This window comes from Tasmannia lanceolata, unplaced genomic scaffold (genome assembly GCF_043159265.1).
Source record: "Tasmannia lanceolata isolate RefF3 unplaced genomic scaffold, GAP_Taslan_0.1 ptg000004l, whole genome shotgun sequence".
NCBI classification, from domain to species: domain Eukaryota; kingdom Viridiplantae; phylum Streptophyta; class Magnoliopsida; order Canellales; family Winteraceae; genus Tasmannia; species Tasmannia lanceolata.
In genome coordinates this window covers 3,275,793-3,293,750 of record NW_027518681.1, presented here as the reverse complement: position 1 = coordinate 3,293,750, position 17,958 = coordinate 3,275,793, and the positions used below count along the sequence as shown (strand labels likewise).

The 17,958-nt window shown below is 38.6% G+C and overlaps 2 protein-coding genes across 2 annotated transcripts in view; one reads left to right on the top strand and one right to left on the bottom strand.

Annotated features, from left to right (window-relative positions):
- Positions 1 to 6,846, top strand: part of LOC143876055 (uncharacterized) — a 32,747-nt gene extending 25,901 nt beyond the window's left edge. Inside the window, exon 12 of the mRNA XM_077377664.1 lies at positions 6,223 to 6,846. Within this exon, the coding sequence (XP_077233779.1) occupies positions 6,223 to 6,639 (417 nt within the window). The 3' untranslated portion in view covers positions 6,640 to 6,846. The remainder of the gene's footprint in view (positions 1 to 6,222) is intronic.
- Positions 6,847 to 10,338: 3,492 nt separating this feature from the next.
- On the bottom strand, positions 10,339 to 13,264 carry LOC143876054 (peroxidase 51-like). The gene is made up of 4 exons (XM_077377662.1): positions 12,833 to 13,264; positions 12,286 to 12,486; positions 12,028 to 12,193; positions 10,339 to 10,902 (listed from the first exon to the last, which is right to left on the bottom strand). The coding sequence occupies exons 1-4, from the start codon at positions 13,106 to 13,108 to the stop codon at positions 10,496 to 10,498; spliced, it is 1,050 nt and encodes a 349-aa protein (XP_077233777.1). The 5' UTR covers positions 13,109 to 13,264; the 3' UTR covers positions 10,339 to 10,495.
- Between the last annotated feature and the right edge of the window lie 4,694 nt (positions 13,265 to 17,958).

Genomic DNA, 17,958 nt, shown 5'->3' with positions numbered 1-17,958 from the left:
TAATATATTCTCCTTTTACCGTCTCAAAAAAAAAAAATAAAAAAAAATCTTGAGGGCTTTTCCTTCACCCGAAACTAACTGTGTGGGTTGTGTCCTCCAATTGAGATTTTGTCCTACAATGACTTGTCTTTGTTCTTAAATCCTAGGAGAGCACGACAGATGAATGGATTGAGGCTTTAGTAAGAGAAACAGGATGGCAAATGGTCCAAAAATGGGAGGGCACCCTAATGTTATAGGAACGATTACAGAAGCCTGCTTTAATTTTCAAGTACTTTTCACCAAAACCTACTTAAGAATAAGGTAATATGAAACGCAGCTTCCTCCTAGAACTATTTACGAAAACCCGCTTCCCAGAGATGTCTATTGGTTCATCTATGCTCTGGGATGATTTGCCCTTGAGTTGAAGATCAGACAATTTCTTCCTTTAAAGTAAAAGAAAAGAACTTGATAAAACCCTCATGAACCATGCCGCCATGTTTCCTTCTAAAACCCCTCACTGAAATCTAGTTCTTTTGCCGAACCCATAAAACCCTCGCCAACACGTATCGGAATTAACAGTCTCACCCATGTCCTCTGGGGCAGTGAACCTCTTATCTCAGTGCCTCGTTATCAAAATCAGTGCTTGAGTATTTATGTCAACACTTTTTTTTCAGCAGTATTTATGTTAACATTGTTCAGTGTAAATTCTGCTCTATTCTCGCTCTGGATTTCTTGCTACTCAGCACTATCCCTAGTCTAGCTCCTAGATTTTTCTCTTGGTTGTTCTTTCCAGTGTCTGCTTAGCACTATCCCAATGGAGTTGAGAGCTCATCCAACATCGAAAGAACTTGGCTGAATCATACTGATATCGCACATGTTGCATGTGTAGTTAGCCAATTTGGTGCTTCTCACGAGCCTCATATTAAGTTGTCCCATCATATTACCTCGACTTTGTTCTGGTTTCTTGGAAGAGCAACGATCACCATACTTGCAAAATAAAGTATTAAAGCAAGGTTCATTAGTTCGGAAAATAAAGGTTGCTGGTGAGGTCTACTATTTACAATTAGTTGATACAAAAGGAAAACCCATCTAGATCTCAGTACTCGTGTGCTGAACACATTGTCTACGAAAAAGAGGGCCTAAGAAGAAAACCTTGTGCAAACTATGGAGAGATGAAGATGAAGGGAGATTTTTTTTTTTTGAAAATTGACATGTTTCATTAATATTAAGGTAGCAATCGGGACCAGTAGTCCCATCCTGCATTACAAAATATTGAAGTGGACTGGACCGACATGCCAGCACCAGTCCAAAAGATAAACAAATCGGCACCCGGACATCTATTCAAAATTCCACCATCGAGGTCTTCCCAACAACCAAACCAATTGAAGTTTCCCAAGAATTCCATCCAAAACTATTACCCTAAAAATCCCGTTCTACTTCCTTGTCCTCTTTACATTTTCTTCATCCAGTCATAAACTAATTTCCAGTTTCCCAAAAAAACCATCTATCAAAACTTTCTTTCCTCCCTCTTTGCTTGGAGTCCAGTTATCCATCAGGAGGAAAAGGCGGTTTGGATCAATTTTACAGGGACCCCTCTTCATGTATGGGCGCTATCAACGGTTGAAGCTTTAGGCCTGATTTTTGGAAATGTATTAAGAGTAAATCTGGAAGGAATGGATCTTGCCTCGGCGTTGGTCCTTCGCTTGAAATCGGATGAAATTGAGCCTTTCGTTCACATTCGTGTCCAGGACAGTAACTTCAAAATTGGCGTAGGTCTTTGTCCTCCTAAGCAACTGGATCCACTGAATAAGGCTTCTTCTTCCCTGTTTGATCCATTGGATTCGAACCCTTTGTCTCATGACTAGGGGTGTAACTGGATATTCGGAAATTCGATTACCGTCCGCATCCGAACCCGTTTAAAGTGAATATTATCCGAATCTGTTTCAAGCGGATATTATCCGAATCCGTTTATGAGATATCCGACTCTTAGCGGATGCGAATCTGGTAAATGGTATATCCGATTCTTTTAACATCCGAATCCGAGAAGTAAATCCTTTTTATTTATTATTAATAATATCATTAATATTTTTTTTTAGTTATGACCCAATATCTTTTGTTTCTAAAAGAAAAGTGAATTTTCTTTTTAGAAAAAAAAAACAAAACAAAAAGTGTTTTTGGTAGGAAATGAAGTAATCTCTCATTTTAAGGGAATTCTTGGAGTTTGACATGGCTTCTTTATGAAGCAACAGATGTGGGTTGTAGGATGAAAGAGACAAATGGATGATGGTGATTGAAAGAAGATGGCATAGCTTCTAGAGAATTCTAAAGCAAAAAGCCCATCTAAGTCATTAATGGTAAATTGACGGCTCAGATCAATTTTCCAACTTAGGGTTATAAAAAAACTCAAAATGCAATTAAAATAGGGGACTTCTAAGGTTTGCAAAGAGAAGCAAGCAAGAGAGAGGAGAAAGGAGGAGGCTGAGACACCTCTTCGGCATTCCTTGGTGCCTCCAACCCCACCAAATCCACCGCCGCCTCTCTCCACCTTTTCACAGCCACCTCCATCACCGCTAGTCACCTCCATCTCTAACCCAATCCCCATCTCCATCCCCATTTCTCTTCATCTTCCACTATCAGCACGCCCACTTCTCTTGTTCAAAATAGTCCAAACTCATTCCATCATAGAAGGACACTCCAAAGATCAATGACTACTACCAACACCATCATCCATCCCCACCACCTCTCTCTCTCTCTGACTTTTTTTTAAAGGAAGAAGAGGATCTCATATATTTTAGGGTTTGAGAGTTAATTTTGTGAAGAGAATGTAGAGGTCTAGTTTTAGGGTTTGGAAAATTCATTCGAGGAGTAAGAAGGAGAAAAAGATAAAGTGCTGCAATAAAATGTTCGAATTTACCGGATAAACGGATACGGATAATATCCGAATTCGAACAATATCCGGCGGATACGAATTCGGTAACAGATATTAAATATCCGTCAAATCCGAATCCGAATTCGGATAGTGTATATTGTAATCGAATTCGGATAAAGCCATATCCGCTCCGAATTCGATCCATTTACACCCCTACTCATGACCATCAGACTGTGGTGTCTGCTGTGAAGCAGAGCTTGGGCAACGATGCAGATAATGTAAAGATGGTTGGTGGTGGAGCGATCCGGCAGAAGGACTCGGAAGCGGCTCTAACTCAGTCGAGTCAACCGGGTGGCTCTGACCAGGGCGAATCCTTTGGGTTACTGTTGAAATTCAAATTTCAAAACCGACTGCCTAAACAAGGTGGTTTCACTAACTCTCTAGTCAAGGACAAGCTCAGGGAAAGCAGCATGGATACTACTATAGTCATGAAAGGCCAGAGGGAATGTCAAAGTCAGGATATTAAAAAATTCCGAAAATTAAAAGCACGCAAAATCATGGGGAGTTTTTTGAGCAACTTCTTGGGTCAAGACTTTTAATTCTCCCCTCCAAAATTTGGGCTGATTCGAACGTGTCAGGCTCTACATCACCTAATGGGTCGTTAGGCTTGGCGAAAGGCCTTTTCTTCTCTCCAAATGTAACCTCAAGGTTAAAGATTATTATAGGTAGAAAAGTGTTGCATTCCAGCTTACGCAATACAAATCTCTAGGGAAGAGTGTCTGTGGTAAAGAATAAGTCATATCACTGCTATATTGAGTAAAGGGCGGTGAGTTACAGTGGTAGGATCGAGAAGCATAGGGTTTCTTCATGAAGAAAAATGAGTAGACGATTATGGGTATGTAGAGGTGTTTTGGCAACATGGGAGAAGAGATTTAATTATAAGGTGGTGACGGCTCTTTTTGTTGTCTTTATGATGAGTCTTCTTAGGGAAGTAACCTAGTATCATAGTAACCGCTTTTTTCGAGAATTGGTTGTGGGCTCAAGGATATGGAGTTATGGGCGGTTTATTCCTCCGAAAAAGTAGTACGATCTTTATCTAGTTTTAGGAAAATGGCTGCTTCCTCTTCTCCTTCGGAATCTCGAACTTACAAGAGATTAAGGAGAGAATTTCCGGATTGTTCTGAGTGGTATCAACATCGCCGGTGGGCCCGTAATTTGAAATACAATAGGGTAAAAGCCTCGGCGGGAGCTCCTACCATCCCTGAACAAGTTAAAGGAATTATTAAACGGCAATGGAAGCAATTTCAGGAAGACTATAGGTTGATCGTTGAAGAATATTTCCCGGTAACAGGTACTTACAATTTAAAGAATATACGTATACCAATCTACAAATTTCCTTTCTTCCGAGGTTGTTTGGAGTACGTGAATAACTTGAGACGGTTAGAATGGGAGGCGAAGCAAACCCTCTGCATTCGAAAGATATATGAACTGATGGCAATCCAGATGAATCTGCTAGAAAAGGTCCCCTATCCGCAGTTCGCCTCAAATTATTTTTCAGAAGATATGGAATTATAATTAGACATTGGGATTCTATTGGTGGAGTTGTGCGACTGTGCATGATAGTCTTGTGCCAGAGTTAGTTTGGTTCTTTTGTTTTAAAAGGGGATTCTGATAGATGGTTTTTGGGGAACTAGAAATTAGTTTTTGACTGGATGGAGAAAATGTAAAGATGGCAAGGAAGTATAACGGGATTTTTAGGGTAATAGTTTATATGGATGGGTCTTCTTGGGGAGCTTTAGTTTTGTTTTTTTGGGTAAAACAAGTGAATGTTGGGAAGACCTGGATGGTAGTTGAATATTGAATAGATGTCTGGGTGTTGCTTTGTTTGTCTCTTGGACTGGTGCCGGCATGTCGGTTCAGTCTACCTTATTATTTTGTAAAGCAGGATGTGACTACTGGCCCCGATCGCTATCTTAATTTTAATGAAATATGTCCACTTTCAAAAAAAATAAAATAGTTGATACAAAAGAACCAAGGGCTTTCCTGGTGATAATGTGAGGATATGACTTCGTCAGCAACAAGTATTAGAAAAAAAAAACCCAAAAACGCTGCTAAATTGTGTTAGTCTTTCATTATGTGTGTCATTGACCATGAAAAGGTCTCATAGTTTGCAGATTCATGCATGCAGCAACTGCATGGATCCTATTATGCAAGCTTAGACATCAAGAGTTGCCCGACCCTCTCGTGAACTGTGGAGCCTTGCTTTTAATCCGAGTTCAGGCGTGTGTGCATGTAGTTGTCCCATTGGCCAATTATTACTTCTTCCAGCGCATGTAGCTGTCCCATTGTCTAATTATTACATCTTGCAGCTGCATTACATGTATTCTCGGATCTGCAAATCACCAACTGTCATGACCTACCATTCGAAAAAAAAAAAACCCAACTGTCACGACCTTAACATTTCAGAGGATAGAGAGTTACCAAGCCTAAGTCGGGAGAGTGACTTACAAATTCCTACAGTATTGATTGTACTGATGTACTCAACACCAATAACAGCTGTACGCAACACCAATAACAGAGCATCCGCGAAATGCCTTTTGTGATGGACGCTAGCAAATCTCTCTCTCTCTCTCTCTCTCACACACACACACACACACACACACACACACATATATATATATATATATATATGGAGAGAGAGAGAGAGAGAGAGAGAGAGAGAGAGAGAGAGAGAGAATGGTTTCTACACACAAGTGTAGATAAGTTATCTACACACTAGCTTAAAATACAGTGGAGGGCATATTGTTTGGGTGATCCAAACCATTCATTTGATTGGCCCTCACATAGATAGGGTGTCCACAAAAATCAGCTTCATAGGATCATCCCAACCCTACGATATGTGGAGGTAAAATGGACGTGTATAAACCTTCACAAATCTGTCCAGTTTTTGCCTCCACGGTTCGAAGCGTTAGGATGATCCTATGGAGCTGATTTTTTGTGGACACCCTATCTATGTGAGGGCCAATCAAATGAATGGTTTGGATCACCCAAACAATGTGGGCCGCCTCTATATTTTAAGCTAGTGTGTAGATAACTTATCTACACTTGTGTGTAGAAACTGTTTTCTCTCTCTCTCTCTCTCTCTCTCTATATATATATATATATATATATATATATATATATATATGTGTGTGTGTGTGTGTGTGTGTGTGTGTGGCGACGCATTTCTTTTTCTTTCTGAATTCTGATTGAAGAAAAGGGTGGCTTCCCATTTTCACCCATAAAATTGCATGTATCCCCCGATTATTGTGCATCTTGGGCGGGCTTTAATAAGATATACAGCATAATTTGTTTCTTTATTCTATTGCATGCAGGACACTCAGTTGCTTTTATGGGACCTGGTAATGGACGAGATTGTGGTGCCATTGCGCCGGATTCCTCCACCAGGGGGATCACCTACATCGAGTGGTGGAAACCAGTCTTCTCATTGGGACGATGTTTCTCCTGTAGGCACTCTTCAACCAGCTCCAAGCATGAGAGATGTGCCAAAACTATCACCCCTAGTTGCCCATCGCGTGCATGCAGAACCTCTTTCTGGCTTGATATTTACAACTGAGTCTGTTCTTACTGTCTGCCGAGAAGGACATGTAAAGATCTGGATGCGGCCTGGGTATGCTGACAACCAAGCAAATAACTCTGATACGGTGGTCCTTGGTGTTATTAGTCCAAAAGATAAATCCCTACTACTACCGTCTGCTGGCAAAGTTGGCAGTTCCAGTTACAAGCTGTAATGATCTATTATTACTTGACTGTAATTATGTGTAAGCACTATGGTATGGAGCCATTTTGAGTATTTTCTACTCCATGTGCTCTCGGCCTAATGTACAACTGCTTTTCTGGTATATTTCCAAATCTAACTAACTAGGCATTAACTTATTACATATAAGCTAAGCCATGTATGCAGTTTAAATTAAATTTTTTTTTCTTTCTTCTGACAAGCATTAGTTTATTTCTTTAGAACTTTAACTCAGTCACAGGTGCTGGACTCATTTCACTAAATGGACAGCACAGACACATGCTAATAGTAGGCTTAACATTCGGCATTTGGGATTTGCTAGCCAATTTAAGGGAAAGCCATTTCGCCACTGGCTTTTGCATGTGAGAACAACCACACAAGTTGACTTTTTGTCAGATTTTGTCTTATTCATTTAATTCATCCGAAGTGGCTGTTCTCACATGCAAATGCCTGCCTGCCGCGAAATGGTTTTCCGCGAAATTGGCTAGCAAATCCCTCTAAATATTTAGAAAAGATACTTAGATTGAATGAGATCTAATTGTTGAGAGAGTAGCCACCTCATGAATCATGACAAGATTTATTGAAAAGTGAACTTATGTGGCTGCTCTCTCATTCAACAGAAGTACCCTAAACTTGAGTTTTCACTAACAAGTGACTAAGAAAATTAACCATTATTAGTGTAAGCACATTTAGAACCTTTTAAATGACAAGATATCAAAGGATATTTTGGTAAATTCATCAAAGATGTGAGCGTCATTATCTAAAATAAATAAGGGTAGAATAGTAAAGTTAACACAAAAGACTAAAAATGTAATAACTAGCTTGTCTTAACGGCAAAATGGGAATTTCACATATAAATTAAATAAGATAAACTCAGCATTGCTGAGAGAGAGAGATTAACATCTGGAAAACAGGATGTCAAACAACAAATAAAAATCTAATAAAGATTAGACTTAAAGAAAGAAATAAAAAATAAAGATAAAATAAAGAAAACATGAGAAAATAGAAAAAGAATAAGCTTGGAGATTTGTGCGCAAATCTTTGATGAAAATCAGAGGTCTTAGTTTGATTAAGTTGAAAGAATTAAGGTGGAAAGGAAAGAGTTCAAGAAAAATCCAAGGTTACGAAGAAATTTGAATTAAATATTGGATTTTCTTGTGTTTATAATTGAACCTTGATGTTTTGAACTTTTCTGGTGAGAATTGGCTGGAAAGTTCAACATGGAAGCTGTAGAACTTTTTGTGTAGATCGGAATTCATATAAATTTTACAAAATTTGGTAAAGTATTGAGTGAGTTATGTTAATTTAAGTTCCAACTAAAAAGAGGGTTTAAAATGGTGATTTTCATGTTTTCCGGCCACCTCCGACGAGAATTCGCTGGAGGACTGAAAATGGAAGTTTTTGGAAATGATAAATTGAACATCTTTTATTTTATGACATCTTCGAATTCTGTTTGTAGGAAGAGATATACTAAGTTTAAGATTTCAGCTGAACTTGAAACCCTCTTTCATTAATATGAATAAAGGTGTGATTTTTTTAGCCATTTCGGTGGGAATTCGCTGGAGTAACCAACATGAAAGTTCTAGGTCTTGATGAAAAGAGACCGACTTTCATGTTGGGGACTTTTCAAAATTTTTTATTGATGAAGAGATATAGTATTCGAAAGTTTTCAGCAAGCCTTGAAATCCTCTTTAAAATCAGCAGAATGTAATTTTATTATTACGGTCGTTTTCGTCGGAGTGACCGACATGAAAGTTGTAGGTCTTAGAAAAGGAACCAACTTTAATGTTGGGAAGATTTTGAGATTTCTTTGTAGAAAAAGACATGGAAGATTGATTTTTCTTTGACTAAGGCAAACTTGAAAATTGGGGACAAGTTTTGTGATAATTATTTTGTATAGTTAGGTGATTGAGAATCACGAAGGAAGAAGAATAAGGGAAAAACTAAAGTGTTCTTAGGTGAGTAATCCAGCACAGTTATAGCATTATCCCTGCATATGCATCAAAATATTATTTTATCTAAAAACTTGCTTTGTTAGGGTTTCTATATTTTGGTTTTGGCCATCTATATAAAATAAGACATGAAGAAGGAGAAAACAAATATGAATTTTTTTTTTTGGAATATCCTTTGCGAAGAGAACCTTGGCTCGTTCAAGTGATTGAAGGAGCTTTGCGTGCCATATTGGAGTTTTTCTCCAAAACTGTGGTATGGGTTTTCAAGCCCTTGTGAGATGATTTAGTCACTGCTTTGTGTGATCTCCATCTTTTGTTGGTGCTCTATGATTTATGTATCAATTTAGCTCATCAAAGGTGGGACCCACAATACTCTAGTCAGTAAACCACGTTCTATTGCATTTAGAAAAGGCTCCCTGTATCATTAATGGCAGTTGTTTAGGAGTGGACTTTTGCTAGAGAGAACAACTACGGAGACTCACTTTTCAACTAATTGTCTTATTCATTTAATTCATGTAAGTTGGCCATTCTCATGCAAAATTGCCTAGCAAATCCATCCTCCGTTTGGTTGTGGAATTTTTTTGGTTCTTGGGATTTTTGTGGAACAAAAAACTCCCTGGGAGATTGGTGGGAAAAAAAAACTCCTTGGAAGTATCCTGGTAAAATAAAAATCCCATGTTTGGTTGACCGGACTATGGTAGGAAAAAAAAATGCTTTGTTTGGTTGCTTGAACTGTTGGGAAGAAAAAAATTTCTTCTGCAAGCTTATTTTTGGTTCCTGGGAGTATTTTTTTTTCCAGGGTAGGGTTTCGTGCGGGGTTATTTTGGTTCCTGGGATTATTTTGGGCCCACTATATAACCAGCAACCAAACGTGGGTTTCCTGCGGAAATTCCACAAAAGTCCTAAGAACCAAAAAAATTCCGGCAACCGAGTCTATTTCAATTCCCAAGAAGCTTTCAAGAACCAATCGAAAAGGGGTTATGCCATAGTCAAGCCAAAGGAATGCTATTCCAAGGACAAAGAAGTTTGGAAAAGTATTAAAAAAAACTAGACTTGCCAAACGGGTGGGTCGGGCCGGGTCAACCCGCGGGTGATGCGGGTGCGGGTCACACGGGTCGGGTCAGGAGATGACCCACATTTTTGCGGGTCAGAATTTAGGTGACCCGCGCGGCCCGCGGGTCACCCGCAAATTCAAACAGTTGTTTATTTTTGAAAATGTTATCACTGGATTTTGATGAGGGGGGTATGGCCGGCACCGTGGGATGATCCAAACCGTCCATTAGATGGCTCACAGCCTAAATAGGTTGTGCCCCAAAAATCATTTCAATAGGTTGATCCTAACCCTCTGATCTATACAGGGTTAGGATCAAGTGATCAACCCTCTAACATTCAAATCGGAGGGTTGGGATCAACCTATGGTGCTAGCCACAACCTATTTATATTCTATGGTGCCAGCCATAACCTATTCAGGCATCAAACTCTTAAAAAATAGATTAGCATGACAAAATCACCATCCTTTACATTAGAAAAAAAAGCCATCTAACTAGATTAGCATAACAAAATCACCACCCTTAAAAAAGCCAAGTGACTTGCGCGTGCCCGTGGGTTGACCCGACCAGACTCGTGTTTTTGCGGGTTGGGTCACCCGCTGGTTAGTTTTGACGGGTCACTAAAACTCAGACCCGTGCCCGCAAATTTGCGGGTGGGTCGGGTCGCTTTTGCCAGGTCTAAAAAAACCCAGAGAGTACAAATATCATTTCATAGAATAAAAGGCAATTATGCCAATCTTGCCTGAAATTATTCAGATTACAGACGAAAATTTCTTCCATTCTCAACTGAAATTAATGAAGAAATAGAGAAAAAAGAGACAAGGGCCCCATAAGGCGAATCTTATGATTTTCAATTGAAGACACCACAATCTCGACGAATGTTACCCTGAGAGCCAGTCTTAACTCCAACGCGGCCGAGCTTAGTAATGGCAGTGATGAAGGCTTGCTGGAAGGCGGCGGAGTTCTGGGCCCAAGTGTTTACAGTGGGCTTGGACCGGGTGTCGGTGAAGAGGACTTCGTCGGACGTGAAGAGGCCCTTCCCTTGTTGGAGGTTCTGGTAGTAAACATTGTCAAATGTCCGGGGTGTGGTTGGGTCCATGTTGATGGCTACTGTGGGGTCCACGTTCCGTGGGCACATGCCTTGTAGTTCAGTCGCATAGGTCTTGTTCAGTGTGGGATCCACTGGGTTACTCGGGCTGAAATTGTAAATCCGATTGGAGAACTTGGCACAATGAGAGAATCCCAATGTGTGGGCACCTGCAACATGTTTTTTGAACGATGATTATATTAATGGACGGTCCAATGACCAAAATGAAATTGTATATCCTTCTGTTGCAAATGGATGACATTAACAAAGACAAATATAGAAGTATTATTACCATTGTTTGTATGTAAATGGAAGAGGTTCTTAAATTAAATGGTAAATGGAAGAGGGTGAATGTTGTTGATTTTCATTTTGATAAGAATGGTGGAACTGCTTGCATGGATCCCATGTCTAAATCTTTCCCAAGAAGCTCTTGACAGCTTAAAAAAAGGGAGTGGTGTTACTATAACAAAGGATTGCATATATCATTTTGCATAGATCCTTCCTTTGAATCTCTCAATTCTAACCTAACCCAAACCCCACCTGACCTGACCTGATTTGGAGAATCAGATTAGCCAGTTTTGGTTAGGGTCGGAGATTCATGGTAATTTCGGTCCGAAATTTCAAGAAAATGCCATTTTAAAAAAAAAAAATGTTACCAAATTTCAGTCTGAAATTTCGAACCGAAGTACCAAATTTCGGCCCGAAATTTCGGATTTCGGTGGGGTCTGAAATTAGTACCGAAACCGAAATTTATGGTAGTGTCAGGTTTGGTTTTATGTAGCAGTGCCTCGGGTTGAGTTAGGGTTGACCTTAACCCGGTCCCAGTTGCACCCAGTTGTCCCATAAAGCGTATTCAAGGGCGGTACGGCCCTTGAATACGTGGGACATCATATAATTTCTCCTTGTAATGAACACAGTGATGCATGTTGGGTGTAGAAAAACAGAGAAATTATATGGTGTCCGTTCGTGCATGCCTAAACATACAGTGGGCCCGACATTGTTTGTGCGATCCAAACCGTTCATTTATTGGCCCCTGATGTAGATAGGGTGTGCCCCAAAATTCATCACCATAAGGTGATCCTAATTCTCCAATTTCTGGAGATTTTAAAATTAACAGCATAGTATAAAAATCACCACAGATCGAGTGGGTGATTTTTATACTGTGGGCCTCTGATCTGTGGTGATTTTTATACTATGCTGTTAATGTGGGGCCAACTGTATTTTTGGTCTGCACGTGCATGCACGGCCCCCCGGCCACAATTTCTTAGGTAAAAACATAAGGGTTTTCATTTCACCTGAAAGAGCGATCATGTCCGTTTGAGAAAGACCATTAGCTGCAAACAAGGAATTGAGCTGATTAAGATTGAAGGTTGGCTGAGGGAGCTTTCCATTTACGCTTGCGGAAGTAGAAATCAAACCATCCAATCTCCCCAATTCAACGGCGTAGGATGGTCCTCCAGCCTGTTTGTTAGTAACAAAACAATCCTTAGCATTGGTTTCAGTTTTTATAATCTAAGTAATACGAAGAAGAGAGGAGAAGAGAAGAGTATGACCAGAGCAACAACATCTCTTGTAGCCATGGCGAGGATATCGGCGCAAGACACCTTATTCTGGCAACTTGGGATTGCATCAACGGCTGCCTTGGCCTTGATCACGGTATCGAATCCGTCTCCGGCCAATGACAAATTGTCTTGATTATCTTTCTCTGCCTTGTTACTCGGTGTAGATGCGATAATAACCGAAGCATCACACCCCTAAACCCAAAATTAAACAAATTAGAAGAGATTTTAAAAAAAATGTATCAAATCCTTATGAATATTGCCAACACAAAATTTATGGCTACCTCTAAACATTATCTGCATATAATCTTATATCCATATGGTTTTGAAGCAAATTATGATTATTTGAAGCAAATCATGGTTATAAGTTTTAGAAATGGTGTAATTAATGACTTCCAAATTAAGTGGCCTTAATATCTCATTTGTGATCATATCTTAGTGGCATCCAAAGAAGCCCTAAACAAGAGGGGATATATTCATGATCAATGATTAGTGAAAATAAGAGAGAATTAGTCTAAACCCATTTTTTTATTTTCCATACCTGGACAAAGCAATCATGGAAAAAAAGGCGAAGCGTCCCGGGGACGGTGACGAATGTTTGTTGAAATTTGGTGGTGACGGCTCGTCTAACGATGTTTTCGACATTCGGGCAGATGTTGGCATAATAGTTTTGCTTGAGCTGAGCAGATCCTAATTGAGCAAAGAGGAAAACGCTCAAAATGAGCCTAAAATAAATTAGATTAGTATCTAATCGCCCCATTAAAAAAAGATGAAAGGAGAGAAAGAGGAAGAAAGGTAAACAATAGTTGCCTTGCATGACAAGTAGAAGCTAAGATTTATAAGGTTTGGTAGTCTTTGCCAGCTTGTTATAAGAATCTTTTACAACCATGGGTGCATATTTAATAAAGGTGTTTTTGATTGAAAGAGACTCTTGACTGGTTCATTCATGGCCGCCCCTCTCTAATTTGTACATGGCTGCTGATTCTTTCTCTAGACAATTACATTTTCAAACATTTAATATAAGGAATCCCACAACTTGGTCTAAGTAGTAAACACTGTGAGATAACAAATAAATATTTAAAAATTCGGATTCGGACTCAGACATGGGCTTACTTGTTGATTCCACTGAGTTGAATCGTTTAAACTCGACTGAGTTTAACATTTTATATTATTTTACTTTCTGACGGCTGAGGTCAGCAACTTTCCTTAGTGTTTAGGTGAATTATTTTTTGTGTTCTGACCCAAAGAGCTTAGGCCACCACCTCGTTAGAAGATTTTATGAACCAAACGAAAAAGCCACTTTTAGGACCAATGGTAAAAGATAATATTTGGATGTTACAAGATGTGTGAATGGGCATGTATGTGAGATCAAGACAATTGGTCTTGTAAAACATCACTAGGTGACACCCACGTGGTGTTGGTCCCACCCGGTAGGAATATCCAATGTGAAAGGTATAAAAAATTTCCAAATTTATACGTTTAGTTATTCCTGGTCGAGTTGAGGTAAACCCTATAACCCAACCCAACCCAACCCAAGGTAGCATTACCTCAACCCTAACCCGGCACAGCCCGAACCTATTTTCCAAATAGGGGCGGGTTGGACTGGGTTCGGGTTGGCCTGGCACAAAATAGCACCATTTTTTTTTTGCTTAGTGAATTTTACGCTCTTCTTAAAATGCAGTTAATGAGTCCCATAATGCTTGCATTAATGGGCTTCTATTTAAATACGAATTTTCCAAATTAAAATGAAAATTTTAGTTCCACGTCAATTTCTGAATAATAAAAGATGCACCCATCTCTTTTGGACCATCTCCATTCATGTCTTTTTGGGGAAGGATTGGAAATGTAGCCATTTATACGAAAAGACATATGAAAGGAAAGCCACTGATATCATAACAACCATGTTTTGATAATGACAAGAAGTCATTTGCCTTTTTTTTTTTTTTTTTTTTTTTAGTAAGGAATTTATCTAGGAACCTAGGGTAGCACCTTAAATTTTACTGATAGGAAAAAAAAATAGTTACAAGAGGAAGACATTGAACCTTGCCTCTAACCCATCAAGATACAAGAATTGGAAAAAATAAAACCCCTTTACAAAGAAAGCAATACATCTTTATTTTGTGTGAATATAAGGGATACATCTAACCGCTCCTCTAGAGCTTTGGGGGAGAGTAGCCCATTCCCAACATTTATGTTGGTATCACAAGCATTATTACCTTCTGAAAACATGAGTAATAACAAAATCTATAGTAGATGGAATATTTCTTATTTCTTTTAAAATATAGTGAATGAGCCATGGTAGTCATGTTTTTACCTTTGCCGGTGTTGACAAGGTCATGACTATCAGATTCAATCCAGATTCTATTAATCCCTAAACCAGCACAGTAGTGATGATCATCTCTCATATCCCCAGCTTCAGCCTACATGTTAGTGAACACATCATAGAAATGAGAGAAAGCAAATCTTCCGAAGTCACTTGTCTGATATGTTGTAAGTAAGTTGTCAAAATCACTATTTTTTGACACTGTTTACGTCTTATTGATAACAATTAGTATTTTTTAAATGAAATTTCGTGTTCTAAATAAGACAACACTGGGTTTTTTGTCAATCACTTCCTCATCATTTTTTTTTAAATTTTTTATACCAAATTATTCTAAAATTCGAACGTTGTAATTAACTATTCGTTTGAGTTTTCACTGAGTTGTTCGTTGCCAAACTGAGTAGATTCGGCCGAGTTAATGATTGCCCAAAAGAGTTTAGGAATATTATCCAACACCTACAGACTGGATGCTTCCTGTGGGCTTCTCCCTTGTTTGAAATTCCGTGGCAAGAACTGGTGAAGGGAACTATGTGATGAATTAGACGTGTATGTTATGACTTAATCATTTTTTATTAAATGCTGTGATCAGATATGGTTTTCTTCTCTTTAAAAAACTAGCCAAGCTCAAAGAGTAGTTAAAAGTTAAAACCAAGCTTGGATTGCCAGAGAAGCAATCTCAATCTCTGTCCATAGTTTTGACTTCTGTGCTTTTGAATATTCAACAATACATAGCCATGTGAATCTCAATAAAAAAAACATATGTAGAAGCTAGTAAACAATGAAGAATAAATTTCAAAAAATGGTGGTGCTAGGATTATCCACCTTAGTTTTAAGCAGATAATAGCATAGAGGGACTTGCTAGGGACAAGCGCAGAAGGCGTTTCGCGGCTGGAATGTTGCATGTGAGAGCAGCCACCTCGGATGAATTAATTGAATAAGACAAAATCAGCCTCAAATTGCCTTTTGTGATGGTCCCTAGCAAATCCCTAACATTTAGTTACAAATTTCTCCGACATTCCTTTGAAAATATCATTATATTTTGCATTTTTTATAAAATCACAAAATATATCATTATAAATTCACATTATTATTTGTTGGCCTAATTTTGTTCTTCACTTTTATTTTTTTATGTATTTTAATTTTAATTATTTTTCATTATTTTAAACAAAAAATTTAAAATATCATGAGATGCACCCATCCTGAGAAGTTCCCTAGACAAATTGTGACAATGGATAGTATAATGATCCCACCATGAAATAAAGAGGGTATCCGTGGTACACCAAGCTTAATATTGAAGGGTTCATCAACACATACTGGTACAGCCAGATCATCTGGACCCTGCATTCTGTGGGCCCTCTCTCACCACAGTCAAAACTAATATTCCATGGAAATTTTTTTCATGGCAGCCAAACATGGCCTAACTTTCCACAATCAACGATCAGAAGACAATTAGTTGAATGGTTAGTATCATCCAAGGAATTAAGTGCCAGCCATATGGACTGTGTGGACAAAACCCATCATAAGACCACGTGTATCGTGGTGATGTTTGATGAACAAACCTAGATAGGTTTTTCTTATAGGAAAAGTCGCCCTATGGGGACAAAAAAGAGGTGAAATAGTGAAATGGAGACACCACTTTTAAAACTTGTGAAATGGGTCCATTTCACTTTTCTTGACATTTCACTCTACCAAAATACCCCTCCATCCAAAAAAGACACGTTAACTAAGAAAATCTTTCTCTTCCTTTTTCCACCCACCACACTGACCTCCCCTCTCACTTCACCAATCCCCATTAACGCCTGAAAAAAAAAAAAAGAATGGAGAGAAAGGATAGTTTTTTTTTGTCCTATTAGGGTATGTGCTTTCATATTTGTTTCTTCTCATTAATGTATTTGATAACCCTTTCTTTTATATGGTGTATAAGGGTGTATAAGGGTTCTTAGTGTTTGATAGAGTTGCTACCATTGACTTGAACCCTTGTTAGGCACTTCATAACAAGCATGTAGATGAACAGTGGTTTATGAACGTGGTAATCTCTTATTTGTACGTGATAAGGGTTATGTAAGGGATAATCCAAAAAATAATCCCTTATTTGTTGGCCTTGATAATCTCTTAGAAGACCCCAATTTAGGTACTGAAGTCCATAACCCTATTATTAGACTTGAGAACCCATTCTGCCCAATTGAAAACACCCTAGATAAGCCCCATTTAGCCACAACTTTATAGCCCATTTTAGAGACTCGAAGTTTATGTTAGAGAGTTTAGAAGTCCTGTGTAAAATTGTAGAAAAAAGCCTGAATCAATAGTTTCTATTCTTTTACACTATGATAGGCATTTGAAGGATGAGGTTTCTTGAGAATATGCCGGGGAGAGAAAAACATTGTTATCGGTTAGCCGCTGAATCAATTTCGAAGAATTTCAAGCTGTAATCCAAAGAAGAATTGGTATAATAGAAAGGCATGTTTTGTTATCGATAAAATGTCGATATGTTGTTGATCCATATATAATCACTTTAATCGACGTCGATGATGATGATGACCTCCAAACAATATTGATGATGTTTGACAGATGCATGTTCAATTCTGTGATGATATACATAACGAAAACCATAAGTGACAAGGGTATTAATTCATTGAATTCGTCAATGCTTCCCCCAAATAATGTTTGTATCAGTAGACCCTCTACTAGTCTTGACATTCCATCTACTTCGATTCTGCTCCAAAAACGTCAACGCGAAAAGAAAAATGTCAAACTTCTCCAGCATTTTGAAGCGAACTTGAAAAAAGACTACGAAAGTGAATTTGATGGGAGATATGTAATTGAAGAGATCCTTGATACCATTATAGGAGGTGCTCCAAGAGAGCTCAACCCAAGGTATTTTAGTTCTTTGTTAATAACTGAAGACTTCCATATTTCAAATTATGAATTAATCATATTGATCGAGCCCGATTATATATTGCCGAACTATGCAGGTCTCGATTTGACTTAAACGAAACATTGGCAAGTGGTTTGCATGCCATCCATGCTAACGGAGGTATAGATGAGTTACAAAATGTTGGAGATCTTGAACTGGACTTCAATAATGTTTTTGAAGATGGATTCCGTTTAAGGGGTTTAGATTCTGAAGAAGAAAGAAATGATGATGATGATGCAGAGGAGGAGGAGGAGGATCATCATGGAAACATCAGTGTTAGTCCAACCGCTTAGCCTATCGAAGTAGGTTATCCTATCAGAGGGGGTACTCCTATCGGAGGTGGTACTCAATCGATTCTGACTGACACTAGTCTGCCAATGGAAGTAGATGACATGTTTGTTGGAGCCTATGAGGTAGAAGATGATAATTTACA